The sequence below is a fragment of the Mixophyes fleayi genome, chromosome 2 (genome assembly GCF_038048845.1).
Source record: "Mixophyes fleayi isolate aMixFle1 chromosome 2, aMixFle1.hap1, whole genome shotgun sequence".
Classification (NCBI taxonomy): Eukaryota; Metazoa; Chordata; class Amphibia; order Anura; family Limnodynastidae; genus Mixophyes; species Mixophyes fleayi.
Window position 1 is genome coordinate 263,804,301 of NC_134403.1, and position 16,661 is coordinate 263,820,961.

Here is a 16,661-nt window from a genome sequence, read left to right on the forward strand (position 1 = left end):
CCTTTCATATAGGATTTAGGCTTTTTTTTTTTTTATCTCACATTTGAAAGACAATTTACTATTGTCCCAACGTACACCCTTTTCACTGGGCTGAAAATCATCCGGCCCTTACCTTTTCTTACGTTGTTCCATAGATGGTCTTTGCTCGAGCATCTCTCAAAGGCCTCAGGAAGTTTGATTGATCCCGAGCATATATACCAAAACAGGATGCCAAACGCATAAACATCAACAGAATTGTCGTATTTTCCTGACAGAAAGATAGAACAAAGGCATAAGCTGCAGTCCCTAAATACAAAGCTGCTCAAGCACTATGATAAAGAACATTTATCGTTATGTGGTAAAATGTAAAAACATGTTTAATTAGAAAGTTTATGCAGCCAAGTGTAACGTGGAACTATATGTGCCAAAAAGCTTGTAATTTGAGCTCTCAATAGAGAAGTATTAAACATTCCTATGTCACTTCAGAAGAGAGTATAGGCTTAATATACTATACTTTCTTTGGAGGTGAAAAACTGGCCCTGTTAGGAGCATGGAATGACCAAATTTTGTAATTTAGACGTGCACTATAACATAATGTTATTTATGAGCAACAACTTTCAAATTAATACACACACACACTCTATATGGACAAAAGTATTTGGCCACACCTGTTTGAATTGAGGCGTTTCAATCAGACCCGTCGCCAGAGGTGTATAAAATCAAGTACCTAGCCATGCAGTCTCTATTTGCAAATCTTTGTGATACAAAATGGGTCATTCTGAAGAGCTCAGTGGCTTCAAACGCAGTACTTATATGATGCCACATTTGCAATGAGATGGTTCGTGAAATTTTATCCCTGCTGGATATTACACAGTGAACTGTAACGGATATTAGAAAGGAAGCGTGTAGGAACAGCATCTCTGACACAATGTGAAAGACCATGTAAAATCAGAGTGGGGTCAACTACTTCTAAGGCGCATGGTGCATAAAAGTCACCAACGCTTTGCTGATTCCATAGTTGAAGAGTTCCGAACTTCCACTGGCATTAATGTAAGCACAAAAACTATGCAGCAGGAGGATAATGGAATAGATTTCTATCGTCTCACATCACCAAGACCAATGCCAAGCATTGGATGGAGTGGTGTAAAGCATACAGACACTGAACTATGGAGCAGTGGAAATGTGTTCTGTGGAGTGACAAATCACGCTTCTCAGTTTGGCAGTCAGATGGGAGAGTCTGGATTTGGCGGATGCCGGGAGAACGTTACCTGCCTGACTGTATTATGCCAACTATAAAGTTTGGTGGCAACAGTTTGGGGAAGGCCTTTTCTATTTCAACATGACTGTGTCCCAGTGCACAAAGCAAGGACTACAAAGACATGGTTTGATGAGTTCGGTGTGGAAGAACTTGACTGGCCCGGACAGAGCCCTGTCCTCAACCCCATCGAGCACCTTTTGGAAGAACTGGAATTGAGATTGCAAGCCAGGCCTTCTCATCCAGTATCAGTGCCTGACCTCATAAATACTCTACAGAATGAATGAGCACAAATTCCCACAGAAACACTTGTGGAAAGCCTTCCAAGAAGCTGTTATTGCTGCAAAAGGAGAACCAACGCCATATTAAAGTATATGTATTTGAATACAATGCCATTACAGTCCCTGTTGGTATAATGGTCAAGCGTCCAAATACTTTTGCCCATATAGTGTACATACACACATTACATACACATTATCCGTAAATAGCAATAACTTGCTCTCAAGATTCCCCCATTTGCAAATTAATGGTTGCATTAATAAATGCAGTTTTGTTAATTTCTTTTGTTAGGAATTAGTCATCTATCATGTCTTTCTTTATTCATTTTTCTCCTTTTGTTCGCTTAGCATCTATAACCAGGAGAGCAGCAGTCATTCACCAGGCTTAATTGCTGCACATGCCCCACAGGCAGCAACATGTTCCAGTGTGAAGAACACAACCAGCTTAATTATTCATATCCACCAAACTGTTCTCCATAACATTATAAACTCCCAACATGGCACAAAACATTAAAGATATAAAATGCCTCTATGTTTACCTGAAAAGAGTTCTGGTGCCATGTGTATAGGAGTTCCCACAATGCTGCCAGACATCATAGCCTCCGGTTTGCAGAAACCCAAATCAGTGATCTTTGCTCTGTTCTTCTTGTCCAGCTGTATAAAATTTTAAAAAACAAAAAAAAAAACAATTTATGACACCATAATTAGGTCTGTAAACACATGTACTAACTTCTTCCAAACCATACACTTCTATAACCAAAATATACTTCTACATTACATGCAGTTGCAAAACTGGAGCACCTACAGGCTATTTGATCACACAGAACACAGTGTAACTGAGAGACTGTTCTTTACTGGGCTACCTCACAGTCTATCAACTGCCTATAGTTCAACATATTAGTTTATTTAATACACATCACCAGAGTTATAGTACTTTTATGAAAGGGTTAAAACACACTACAACAGTTGTAACATAACACATGCAATGCAATACTGGTCTCTTTATAGCCAAGCCTGGGGTATCCGATTCAGGATCAATCCACTGTTAGCTAGACTTCTCTCCCCCTGCTGCCAACACAACAGCAGTCCTCTTCAATGTCACCCTATTTTTGACAGGCAGAGAGATTCTCAAGGCCGACAGGAAACAAGGATGAAGTTCTTGTCAAACCTTCGCTTCTTGGTCAGTCCAGCAGGAGGTATAACCCCTCAGCAGTCCTGACAACCAGCTCCCATGATATCACCTAGTGTTCCCTCTGGTTTCTGGGTACAGACCTTTCTTGGTTCTAATGCTTGTGGCTTCTGGGTACAGGGAGTGAGCCAACTCTGTCTACCCAAATGGTAGCCCCTCACCTCTTGGGGGCCAATCTTACATCTGGACCCACTGCAAGCACTGCCTCTAAACCTGTAGATAACAGGCTTGTACAGTGGTTCTCAAAAGGCAACAATCACAGATGATAAACTGAAAGGGGTTAGTTTAGAAAGTTGACCAGAAAGAAGTTTTAGTGAGAGCCAAGAGCTCCCAATTTAAAAGCACTTCATGTGGGTGTTCGATGAGGACTATGTAAGCAGAGGGCTGGCTATTTATTTATATAGCGCTACTAATACCGCAGCGATGTACAGAGAACTTATTCACATCAGTCCCTGCCCCTTTGGAACTTACAATCTAAATCCCCTAACACACACACTGACCGAGAGAGACTAAGGGCAATTTGATAGCAGTCAATTAACCTACCAGTATGTTTTTGAGTGTGGGAGGAAACCAGAGCACCCGGAGGAAACCCACGCAAACACAGGGAGAACATACAAACGCCACACAGATAAGGCCATGGTCGGGAATCGAACTCATGACCCCAGTGCTGTGAGGCAGAAGTGCTAACCACTAAGCAGTTGCAAGAGCCGAGAGAGTGAGAAACTGGATGTCATGATGCAAAAGTCTGCTGTGAGTAGATCTGTCTACCATATGATAAAAGATAGACGGTTTTCATTTTTTCTTCTGGGAAAAAAAAAAAAAAAAAAAACACACGTTTAAGGACGCTTGGAGTTATAGACTGGGGAAATGGTATTCCAGGCAGTTTGATAATAGTTCTAGACCAGTGGTTCCCAGCCGGTGGTATAAATACTCCCGAGGGTACGTGCAGGGTGGTTCAGGGGTACGGCAAAAATAATAAGTAATGGCGTCAGACTGGCCCCACCTGCTCTGTTATTAGAGCTGTGAACATCTGGTGAACTGGCCTAAGCTTTTTCTAAACACAGAGAGCCAAGACGGTGGCTCTCTGAACAGGAACAACTTAACAGCGCAGGTGCAGTCATGTGAGATTATGACTAAACCGCCCATGGAGGAGGAGCTTCACGAAGGACGCATGAGCCATTGTTGAGCAGGTAAGTAAATCATGCAGCCTGTCATTTCAACAGAGACACATGAGGCATGAAGGCATGGCAGACACATGAGGCATGAAGGCATGAAGGCATGGCTGATCTCACCAACAATGTTTCAATCGGCTAGTGATTAGACAAATAATTATTATTAACAGTTAAATGTTTGTGAAATACTTGTGTTATGAATCTTGTAAAATTAAATCTATGGTTTGTACTTTTAGTGTAGTAATTTCTCTTTTCCATCATATTTGCTCATTTAGACTATTATACATTAAGATAGACAGTGAACAAAAGTGTCAGTATTTAAAAAACAGCCATTTTAAAAACAAGGGGTAAAATGTATAGAAATTGGTTCAAGAGGGGTACACAAGTCGAAAAAGGTTGGGAACCACTGTTCAAGACAGTGGTGGTCCAGACAAGACCAACAAAGAAATCAATGCCTTTGTCCAACCTCTGTTTATCCCCGTAAAGGGCAGAATTGCATACTTTGATCCTAAATGGTAAGTTTCCAGACCTCTGCAGTGGGTACAAGATGTTCTCAGCAAAAGCCAATATATAGTTTTCTCATTCGACCTCAGGAGAACAATTTCATCATGTTGTCACATCAATCATCCCTCCTGGAAGAGCAAATTCTAGAATACAACCTTCAAAATATGTTGAAAGCAAAAAAGTTATTGATCCTGTCCCTGCAAGTCAGGAAGGCACAGGATTTTATTAAAAAAAAAAAAAAAAAAAAAAAAAACCACACACAAACACTTTAGTTCAAAAGTCTTCAGGAGGTTCAGGACTGTTCCGTACTCAAAGTCTCAATCGTTTCACGCAAACAAGGCACTTCCAAGTGGAGTTCGTCAACTCCATTCTCAATACGGTAGGGAGAAGATTTTAACCTTGATAGACCTGCAGGATGCATATTTTCACATCACCACTGCAATCCAGCACCATCGATTTCTGAGATCTCTATTAAGGGTCGTCACTTCCAGTTCACCAGCCTCTCTTTTGGCCTCTCCACGTCACCAAGAACCTTCAAAGTTTTAGTGGTGCTTATAGCTGCTCTAAAAAAGCATTGCACAAGACATCTTGGTCGTAGCAAAATCAGAAAACATTGCCCAAAGTATGACATCTCAAGTGATCTTTTTGCAGCACCATGGTTGGGTGATAAATATGGCAAAAAGTAATTTCATATCTTTGCAACAACTTCTGATTCTGGGAGCCTAGAGAGATACAAAATACAAAGTACGCCTCTCACAGGAAAGACTTGTCAAAATCCAGTCGCTGTCACAGAACGTCCAGCCGCAAAGAAAAGTTGCAGCAAAAACTTGTCTCCACCTGCTAGGAATGTTTTCCTCAACCATAGACGTTCTTCCTTGGGCAAGATGGCATACGAGACACCGCCAATTGGACCGAATTGCCAAGTGGGTTCACAACCTAAGTTCCTCAGACTTTATGCTCAGCCTTTAAAGGATTGCAAAACAGTCCCTAAACTTATGACATCCAAAGTTAAGGGGTCAAGGTATAACCTGAGTGGATAGAGCTAACAATAGTTTCCAGGGCTCCAGGTTGGGGAGACCATCTGCATACAGAAATAATTCAAGGCACCTGGCTAAAGGAGGAAAAGCATCTTCAAGGGAATGTTCTAGAAAGGAGAGTAGTCGGGTATGCAATTCACCACTTTCAATCCTGCCTACAGTACAAACATCTGAAGATATTTTCTGACAACAGAACAGAGGTTTCTTTCAAAAACAAGCAAGGAGGCACCAGAAGCAGGTCAATGTTGTCAGAACAGCTATGATGTAATTGGCAGAAAACAACTTGAAATCTTTTGGCTCTTCACGTAGCGGACAGTGTCATAGAGGATCATCTCAGCAGACATCAAATCCTCCAAGGGGAATAGGCCTTACACAAAGAAGTCCTCTGCCTAGTAGGTCAAAACTCCCTCTCTTTGATGGCATGGAGATTTGAGCAGTCACTTTCAAAACACAAAAGGTGTGTCTGATGAAGTTATGAATATATTTTTTCAAGCCAAAAAGAATCTTCTAGCATTTATTAGTCTTGAAAAAGTAAAGTTTGTGGTCAAAAGATAGGATCATACATCGGCCAGTATTCCAATTATGCTAGATTAAAGATGGTTTTGTCTATCTACACTGAAATTACAGATATCTGTACCGAGTATTTTTCTTGATGCCAAGTTGGCATCTCAGAGCCTTATTTACCAAATTTTTTCAAGGAGTAAAAAGAATTAAACGAATTAAACCTGTGTGTGGCACCCGATTTCAACATTGTTTTGGATTCTGTTTTGGTTTTTGGAAGTCCATGTGAACCTGCAAGAAGTTTCCCTCAAATGGCTCACCCTTAAAATATGATTTTTAGTATCAATTACATCTGCTTGTTGAATAGGAGATCTACATTCTTTATGGCATAAGGAGCCTCTCAAATATCTATACTGATTAAAAGTAGTCTTAAGGACTAAGCCTGCTTATCTACCCAAAAGTTGTTTCTGCTTTCTCTGTATTCACATCCAACTGATGAGAAAAGAACTTCATACCATATATTAGGTCAGAGCAATATCCATTTAGCTCTCCAGAAGAAAAGGGGCTTAAGAAAACTTAAGCAACTCTTTATTCTTCCTGGTGGTCCCCGCAAAGGGTGTGCTCTGTCAAAACCTACCTTGGTGAGACGGATCAAGGATATTACAGAGGCCTACTAGGAGAACGGGCGTGAAGTGCCTAAACTATAAGAGGCACTCGACAAGGGCTATGGCTACCGCCTGCGCACACAAGGCTAAGGCATAAATGAACAACATCTGCAAAGCAGCTGGACTGTCAGTAATTAAAAAAATAGTGTTTGGTAAATGTTAGAGGTCTCATCTGCTACTGATGTGCAGTTTGGGAGAAAGATTCTCTTACAAGTTGTTCAATAAAAATAATTTATGCGCTATTAGTGTTGATTTATACGGTACGTCAAACACCAACAGGTTGGGCCAAATTGTAGGGCTGCGGAGGAGCATCATCATCATCAATTTATATAGCGCCAACATATTCCGTAGCACTTTAAAATTGGGGACAAACATAGTAAACTAATAAACGAACTGGGTAAAACAGACAAAGAGGTGAGAAGGCCCTGCTCGCAAGCTTACAATCTATGGGAGCAGGAAAGGGAAATTCCAGCATTATACTCACAGTTCACTTCCTTTCCTTGAAATACTCCAGGGCAGCCCCATATTCCCACCCTTTGATGTATGTTTTCGTAGAACAGCTTTGGATGTTACTAAAGACATGGGTATGGGGGAGGAGTTGTCCCCTTATTTACCCTCCAGGTGTTTCTTTTTTCCTGTCTACACTCAGCTGCTTTGGGAATTAACCCATTTTAGGGCTGCAATGAATTTTAAGGAAAGGAAATTAAACAGCAAATATATTTCTCCAGATTATTCACACCCTGTAGCATGTGTGTGTAAATGGTTATGTCTCACACCCATTTAGGTAAGAGTGTCTGCTGTCCCCCACTTTGTTTGCACTTGCAATAGCGCTTTTTGTCTGTCTGATTAGGAATAACTAGTCTATAAGGGGTCATAAGACAGAGTACAGGGAGGACAAGGTGGCCGTTTATGAGGTTGATATGTTACAGAATTTATCGTATTAGGATGTCTGAATGGTGGCTTTACTGCAGATGGTAAACAAATTAGGATATTTTCACGGGTTAAATTTTTTTTTACAAGTCTGGTGTTTTCCTGTTGGGTTGGGAGGGTCTTAGGTCACCTCTATCTTATCTCCTGCTAAAATGGACTCCCATTTTGAGTATTTTAGAATCTGAAATTTACATAACCCGAGGGAGCATTAGTAATCCAGTCTACCACCGCAAATTGACGAAGTCTAAAGCCCATACAGGACGGAAGCTGCTACTCTTAGCGTCTGGTAGAACCCATTTAATTAATGTGTGGTTACGACCAAAATCTCTATGTAATGCGACAGTCCAATTCTCACCCTCGATGTTCTATAGGCAGGGGGGGGGGGGGGGGGGGGGAGGGTGTAAGAGCCAACTTCAAAACAAGATCTCTACACAGACTCGGATCCGCAGGTGGTCTTACACTCCCAAACTTAAAACTTACTTTACTACTACTACGCCTCTCAACTAGCCTAATGGGTCCCTGATCCAGACTATCGCATCTTACATTGGGTTTTAGTACAACAATAGAGTCTCCACACTGTTACAAGCTTTACCATTTGGTATGATTACTACCAAAGCTACATCATTGCTGGTACAAGCTATAAAAATACTGCCACCAATAAACGGATTGGCTATGATGTTATAGACCCATGAACTCCATTATGGAGTACAGCCAAGTTTAAGCAATTGGTCCCAGTAGTGTTCATCTCTTTGGTTCAGACATAGGGACATGAGATGGCGGCTATAGGTCAACTTTATGTAGCTGAGGTCTTTAAATCTTTTGAGCAACTATGTGGGGACCAATATTCCTCAGACTGATTTTCTCGTAACTTCAGCTCTCGTCAAATTGTGGCGGCACAATTTGACAAGGGAACACTGGCCTTCGTGGAAACTCCCATTAGAAAAAGTCTTCATCCGCTTGAATATAAGGTGATGATCCCCTCTTACTGTTAAGGATTGGGACATTATTTTCACTAGCACACGTATATATTTTGTGTAAAATAAATATATATCACACACATACACACTTTGCACCTTGGCAAATCCATGTTCCATTGGAGGGGGAGGTTGATTTAAAGTGTGGAGATATTTATAGTTTGGATAGGGCATGATCTACTTTAAATTTCAGTGTAAAAATAAAGTTAAAGTATTTGTGCACTACAAAACACACACACACACACACACACACACACACCAGTGTTTTCTTCATTTGCACCCCTTGCATTGTAACATGGTTTGTCCAGGATCAAATTTAATCCGTTTTTTGCCTTGCTCGTCTTAGCAACTCAAGCACGAAGTGTTTGATAAAGCGACACAAATATACATATTGCATTTATTTATGGTGGTCAAGGTCTGCATAGCTCCATTACGGATGACCTCCACAAGTACGACTATTGGCAATTGTATCTTGCTGGTCAACTCCATGATAGGTCATGAAATGTTTGTCTATACACTAGTAGGAAGGTCCTATCAAAATATGAAAGTATCTGGGGTAGGTGATCTAACTTTCCTTATGCTTTGCCCTCTGAGGTGGACTGTGGAAGATTTAGATGCAAGTACCAAAATGGTAGCTGATATTTACTATATTTATTGTCAATTTCACTACTGTTAGATATGCTCTGTACCTGTATATGCACCGACAGTCCAAATACACATGTGTATTTTTCCAATTTAAGAATTTTGATTGTTATGCCTTGAAAACACTATTAAAAATACTTGACAAAAAAACAAAACAAATCCCCCCCCGCCCCACACACACATAAAATAGCATTATTAGAAACCTGATACAGCCTTATACCAAGAATGTTTTTAAAAACTCATCTTCATTTTTGTTGAATATAAATTAGGGATAAAATAAATGTAAAAAGTAGAGTCCCTTTAAATTTCACTGCAAGACTAAAGATGACTAAACTTTAATAAAAAAAAAGTAAAAAGGGAGAAGCACATAGCCACACACATATAAGATGGTGCATAAATAATATGATATGAGACATTAAGTTATATTTCAGTACCTTGAGAGATAAACTTCCCCCCCAGGTTAAATAATACTATAAGATATATTTTGATACAATTAGAATCCTCAGCACTATAACGACAGTTTTGCCTCTTGTGTTAGTGCTTGCAAAGTCACACATAAAACATTTACATGTTGAAGGTAAGAGGGAAATCTGGATATTTAAAGTCCACTACCCAGAATAAATGCACCACCCATTGCCTCCAACTGTCTGCAGAAGGTAAAGCCCAAGGACATGACGCAAGTAGAAAGTAGTGATAAGCCATTACATATATGTTCTGCACAAGCCATGTACTTTAGACTGTAAGACATAAATTTAACAGCGATCAGCACTGCTTGCATACTGCAATGAAGCATTTGTTTTTATTCAGAATACGGAGCTTTCTGCATGGAGTTTGAAGTGATCCAAGTAAAGAGAGCGGACAAATGAGTGTTCCAATCACTGGTAGATTAAATGGCTTCTGACCAAATCAGCATTAATGTGACTGTGGTAGGGAAATTTGTAAGCACCAATGAGCAGACTTTACAATGCCGTGTAATATATTACAAAAATAATTCACTTTTTATGGACTGGAAAATACAGGCAAATGGTCAATTTGAAAAAAAGATCACTATATTCAATGTAATATTTGTCTTATATAAAATAGCTAGTAATAGAATTCACAGGTATATATGTGAAAAAGTTAGGAGATTACCAAAACTAAAAAGATATACAAGATAAAGCGGTCATGGTTAAAAGGAGGATATTCTATTATCACCTTTCTTACTGTAATACTATTAAAAGGACACTGAAGCTCTGTTAAAAAACTACTCTAGAAAACCACCAGGGAACCCATGAGGTAGCAGTGTATGAGAGATACACATCTTGGCATCATTTTCTCTGCTGTCCAGCATAGGCGACAGTATAGAGATCAATAAATCCCTAAACATTTTTCTTAAATGCATTTGGTTTAGAATGCAACAAAAAAAAAAAAAAAAAAAAAAAAACACAAAAGACAAATATATCGCAATATTCTGCAATCATCTGCTCACAAAGTGTAATATAATGTAATCTGTATATACTAAATTAAAAATACACAAAAACTAATAATCGTTATATGTATATACTCACAAATCATTACATATATCAGCGTTCACAAGTTGCTGAGATTTATCCCTGGCTTAAAAACTTGGAGGATGCCTTCACTGTGAACCAAGCGCAACACTACGTAGAACAGAAAGCTTATTTGTTTTCATTATTTGGTATGTGGTGACTACTTACCACTTATTAAAATTGCTACACCACATGGTCACCTTTTACCCCATTTCTGTGTAAATATCTCAACTTGTTTTTTAGGTTTAGTGGTCCTTTAAAAAAGAAGATCCAATAAAAAAATCCAACGTCAATAAATGAAATGTTCAGTTAACAGGAAGTCATTACAATCCTCCTTGTTTTCCGATAACTGAAGCTTTTCTGCAGTCTTATGATGTATAAATTTAATACGTTTTGTGAGACAAAATAATTCATCACTATTGTTAAAATATAGCCAACGGAGATTTAAAAGATTCCAGCTTTATATTCAGCGCATCTTACCAGGACATTCTTCAGTTTGATATCTCTGTGGACCAGTCCCTGACTGTGTAGAAAACGGATGCCCTCCACCACATCTAAAGCAATCTGTAACAATGTTTCCAGGGGAAGACCAGTCTGAGGAGAAAACACAGCTTTCGTGAAGAGCATGACTCATAACCGGCATCATACAAGGTGTTCCCAAGAATAACTTAATGTATTAGTTAAAATACAATGCTGTAATACAACACAGCAATTGTACACCATTCAGAAATCATTACATTTCCATTCCCCTAATCAGACCTACACTGCCATAGGCAACCTCCTTCTCTTTTCTTCCTACTAGACTATCTGCTGTATGTATGTTCTCCCTTATTTGCATGCATTTCCACCGGTATTCAAAAGAATGCAAGTTATGATTCAGAATAAAGCCTTTCACATCTTCTGTTAAATAAAGAAAAAATAAACAAATTTTAGTGTGCACCACGCCGAATCCTAAACCACAATCACACAACCGGACACAAAAGGAGGTAACAACAAGCCTGAGCACCTCCAGCTAAAGTGGTAACCAGCACCAGGAGGGGGTTTGCAGGAGCACAGGCTCCTCTCCAATCTGGCACTATGTAGTCCGGACTCAGATTTCCTGGAGTATAGGACTCAGACCTCTAATGAGCAGCCCTGTTGCCATAGCCAGAGCTCTTTAGGGCTCAACTCTGCTACTTTACTCTGGCAGCAGTATACCGGAAATATTCAATACTGGGGTCTGGCACACAGGGGGAACCAGCTTGCTACAGCCTAAATACAGCCCCTCCCTTCTCTCCAACTATCTCCTAGTGAAGGAATCCGCACTCTGCCAGGACCTACTTAACCACCACAGATTTGGACCAGAATACCAATGCTCCTGTCCCCATCAATGAGAATCAGAGTGGCAGCATTATACCGCAGGATACTTTCCAATGCCCACTGGATCAACATGGTAAACGATTAATCTATATTTTATTGAATAAATTTATATCAAAACATTTGTCAGCACTTCTTTAAATTAGTTTTCATATACAGGCACACTGCTATAAGCAATGGGTTAATTCCTTTAATCTTTACGGGGCTGTGGAAAGGGGGGGTGGGGTCTGGCCACTCAGTTTCTGGCATCCACAAGGGTGCTATTTAGGACAAAAGGAGCCCATCGTTCCTGACCACTATATTAGGTGTGGGATGGTCCCCCTTAAATAAAATGGAACAAAAGAAAAATATATAAACATTAAAATTAAAACTAAGCTCAGAACATGAAGTTGCTAATTTTTTTACATATAAATCACATTTAATTGCAAATTGTAACTAAATCAAGCCATTTAATTTTACAATAGACAATTTAATTCAATGTGAAACTATACATATTCCTCCATATATATGCACATTTCATTCAGGATTTAAATGCTGCTTGGTGAAAATTTTATTTTAATTTTTATTTTATTTTTTATTTTTTTTTTTAAATGTAAGGTAAGGTATATACTCCATTAGGTTTTCTAAAAAGCTAAAGCAGCCATGTAGAGTCTGTAAAATTATTGTCCTAAGGGGCATATTCAATTGTCAGCGGGATTGCCGAAAATCCCACGGTCCGCACACGATTACCGTAATAACGGTAATCGTGCGCGGAAAAACGTTAATACGGTAATTTACTCGCTGGATTCCAGCTCGCAGGGAGCTGAAATCCAGCGAGAGATTACCGTATTAACGGTATTCGTTTTTCCGCGGCGGAACCCGCCGACAATTGAATATGCCCCTAAGAGTTCATTTACAAAACCATGTTTCACATTTCATTCAGATCGTAAACATCGTGCAACTTTTCACATCAGTCCATTCTCATGGCAGGTGTGTTTAAGTTTGGCTGCCATATTTGTCAATATATAACCTATGTAGTTGGTGTGCAGAGAAGAGGAGTCACTCTTTACAGAAAGGAGTCTGCATGCATAGCTTGCAAGGGGAGGCATCCTCCAAATTCTCCCATATTCAAAATACAGAGATTTACAAATGCATATTCATAAAAGATAGTGGTGGGAGCAGCCTCCATTCAGAGAGCATAGGGCCATTACATGCTACACTCACCTTAAGACCTGCATATAGGTCTCTATGGAGGCGTTCTGTGATGAGTAGGACTGCAGTGCTTGAGCCTCCTCCATAACTGTAGTCAATCACAGAACCATGCAAGTCAACCAGGCGCTCATGTTTTGGCAGAGACCTGCAAAAGGCACAGTTAAACCAGTCACAAATAAGTATGAATAATAAGAACAGATCAAATTGAAAATGTTAAATTTAATAAATTGTTGTAAATGTTTCATAGGCACTAAAAATGGGGCCCTGTCATCCTGAGAAAGTATGAAAAACTGTAGGAAAGTTTGCCAGTTTTTAGCACATTTGCTGAAAATATTCACACACATACCAGTATCACCAAGTCTCCAGTCCACATTTACAGCTATATTAAATGTGATTGACCAATGCAGATTCAGCTTTAGGTGGAACGTTCCAAGTACCACTCAGCCTCAAAGAGATTACTTGCCTAGGGTCTGGCATTCTGGATATCTGGTCGGGTAAAACAAGCATGCAGTGATCCCGCTAGTGGCTGAAACTTTTCAGAGTGGTTGGAGTGTATTTCTCTGGGTGCACCCCACTTGCTGTGGAACTGAATCCTTACCTTACAATCTGCATTAAGAACAAACCCAACAACCAGAGATTTTTTTTTTTTTTTTTTTTTTTTTTTTATGTACTGAAAAGGCCTGAAAAATTGCGCTGGGCTTTGGCCAGAAGACCCTGTCCCAACTGTCCTGTTATCCTACAAAAATTGGCAAAACTAGCTATGCACATGGCACGGCTTGAGAGACACGTTCTTCCTCTGCCAATTCATGTGAAATATAACCTCCAACTAAAAGGAGTGAACTCTCTCTTCAATGGGTCCAGTTGGCTATAGGGGAAAAAAAAAAATTTGATAGGTCAGATTGAAGCTCTGTCAATCTTTAATACATCTTGAAAAATATGAGAGAGAAAGAGGCACCAAATTTCTTCACAAATTGCAAGCAAGTGTTATTTAGAGGGAAGACTGTAGTCTCACACACACAATGTATATTTCTGCAGAGAGAATCCTGAGGGATTCCTCAAAAGTTGGCTCATGCAAGAAATTAGCAGGGAAGCATTTACACCTAAATCGATAGTGTAGAGTGAAAAAAAGGTACATTTTCTCCTGGACAACCCATGTTACAATGCAAGGAAGGCAGATTAGTTTATTTTGCACATTAAAAACAAACAGCAAGTGTGGGAGACGCCCTAGATTCAAGCATGAAATATTATTTAGACAAAGACACTTGGGAGGACTGCAACTTCCCCACTTCTCTTCTTATGATGCAGCAATTTTGGTTAGAATTATGGAGATGTCTAGTAGGGTCTGGTCGAAACAATGGGTGGAAATTGAGTCGTTTTCTCTGGAATCCCCGGCTGACACATTACTCTGGCTATCCAGTATTCCCAAGACTGCTCATCCTACTTTAGGTCCTACGTTAGCGCAATGGTCTAAGCTTAGAACCCTTCCACGTATCTCCTCTCCAATTTCCCCACTGACCCCATTATGTAATAACCCAATGTTCCCTCCGGGGATTACCCCGCTAGCTTTCAAACAGTGGTCCCAAGCAGGGATCCATCGTGTCGGCCAGTTGGTGGGTGCAATGGGGGTTCTCTCATTCACAGAGATCCAATCCAAATGGGATTTGCCTAATGCAGAGATCTGGAGATACCTACAGATTAAACACCTTCTGTCACATTCGTATCCCCTCAAAAATTTACCAAGGAGTGGGAGAGAGATTTGGGGGTTGAATTACAAGAGGCAGACTGGTCTAAAATATTTCAGCCAGCTCACGCGTGCTCTCATAATGTTTCAATCCTAGAAACCCACTATAAAAGGTAATTACCAGGTGGTACAGATGCCCAGCGCAGCTGTCGAAGGTCTTCCGCAGGGTGCCCGATACTTGTTGGAGATGCAACCATGGTTCTGGTTCTCTTTTGCACATCTGGTGGGACTGCCCAGTGTTGCAAACGTTTTGGTCCCGGGTGGCGAGCACCACACAGAAGTTGCTGGGTCAAAACATATCCAACACTCCAGTGTTCTGGCTGTTAAATAAAGTTGATATGCCTCTATCAAGTTTTGAAAAAAATCTCTTTTAAAATTTATTATCTCGGCAGGGAAGGCAGTAATCCCAGTGAAATGGAGATCAACCACGCCTCCGAGTATTCGGGACAGGTCTAATAGATTGGAACACTATAGGATCATGGATGAGATGCAGCTGTCAACCAAAGGATCGTTTGAATTGTATTATGCTACTTGGGTTCCATGGTTAAAACTTCTGGACTCTCCAGAGTCCCCGATTTCAAATTTGACTGATTGAGTGGTTTTGTTCCTTCCCATTTTTGCACCCGAGGGCTGGCTTGCTTATATGGACCATTTGGGAGCGTCGTGTGCCCAGCAGATACATAACCTACTAGATTGACAGAGCTTTAAACTAAACTTAAGCTTAAATGAGGAATTTTGCTAGACCCCCCCCCCCTCTAATGTGGTCCCCCCTTCCCTTCTTTTCCTTTGTCTTTGTCTATATGTTATTGTTTATATGGTTATTTAGCAGGTATGTGTAAAGGTTGACATATCTCCTTTATAGATTTTTGAGTGCATTTTGGACTGGTGCCAGGATGTCATTTTTTCAGTGTCAATAACGTACCATGTCATTTTGTTGGTTGTACATGTATAACCTGTATGTGTGTGTAAAACCCAATAAAACTTAAATTAAAAAAAAACAAAAAAAAAACAAACAGCCAGTAAGTATTTAAAGCATGTGGCACGGAAGTACTTTAAATTTCAGTGTAAAAATAAAAGCTTATTATAAAGTTGACCTAGGACAGACCCTTCATAAACTATAAATCTGTGATCACATTTTAAATTTACCGCCCACGCCAATACAACATGGTTTTGCAAAGTGCAAAGCAACTTCTTATTTTTGCTTTCCTTTCTTTAATTAATCAGGCCCATGGTCTTTAACCTGGCCATGCATCAAGATCCATTAATGTTTGAAAGCTAAAGCGTGGCTGTTTTTCTTGACTTTGCCATGGAAGTACACAAGAGGAGTATGCAGTCAGAAGACTTTGGGATGTTTAACTACATTGCATAATGCCATTTACAGATCGACTGCACCATGTATCTGGTGTAAAAAACAGATACAGATCCCTCCTCAAAAAAAAAAAAAAAAATCCTTCTTTGCCCTTAGGATTGAAAGTATACCACTGTTGGGTTACCATTGTTTGGGTGTCCATGGTAAGATGCTGCACAGAAAAAAGTACTACTGAAATTATACTGCTATATGGTTATGCAGAATTATTGAGGTCCAGGTTTTGTACAGGCAGAACTGGGTGCTTGGGAGGATTGTAGGAGTTAGGAGGAAAAGTAAACAAATGGATCTACATTCTGTCTTCAGAATTTTTGTTAACAGATTATAACAACAGGTAGGTTTGATGTGGGAT

The 16,661-nt window shown here is 39.9% G+C and overlaps 1 protein-coding gene across 1 annotated transcript in view; it reads right to left on the reverse strand.

Moving 5' to 3' along the window:
• DSTYK (dual serine/threonine and tyrosine protein kinase) overlaps nucleotides 1-16,661 on the reverse strand; it is a 51,379-nt gene that overhangs the window by 2,700 nt on the left and 32,018 nt on the right. The window contains exons 9-12 of the mRNA XM_075196101.1: nucleotides 13,215-13,347; nucleotides 11,136-11,249; nucleotides 2,052-2,166; nucleotides 113-247 (exon numbers count right to left, since the gene is read on the reverse strand). Of these exons, the coding sequence (XP_075052202.1) occupies nucleotides 113-247; nucleotides 2,052-2,166; nucleotides 11,136-11,249; nucleotides 13,215-13,347 (497 nt within the window). The remainder of the gene's footprint in view (nucleotides 1-112; nucleotides 248-2,051; nucleotides 2,167-11,135; nucleotides 11,250-13,214; nucleotides 13,348-16,661) is intronic.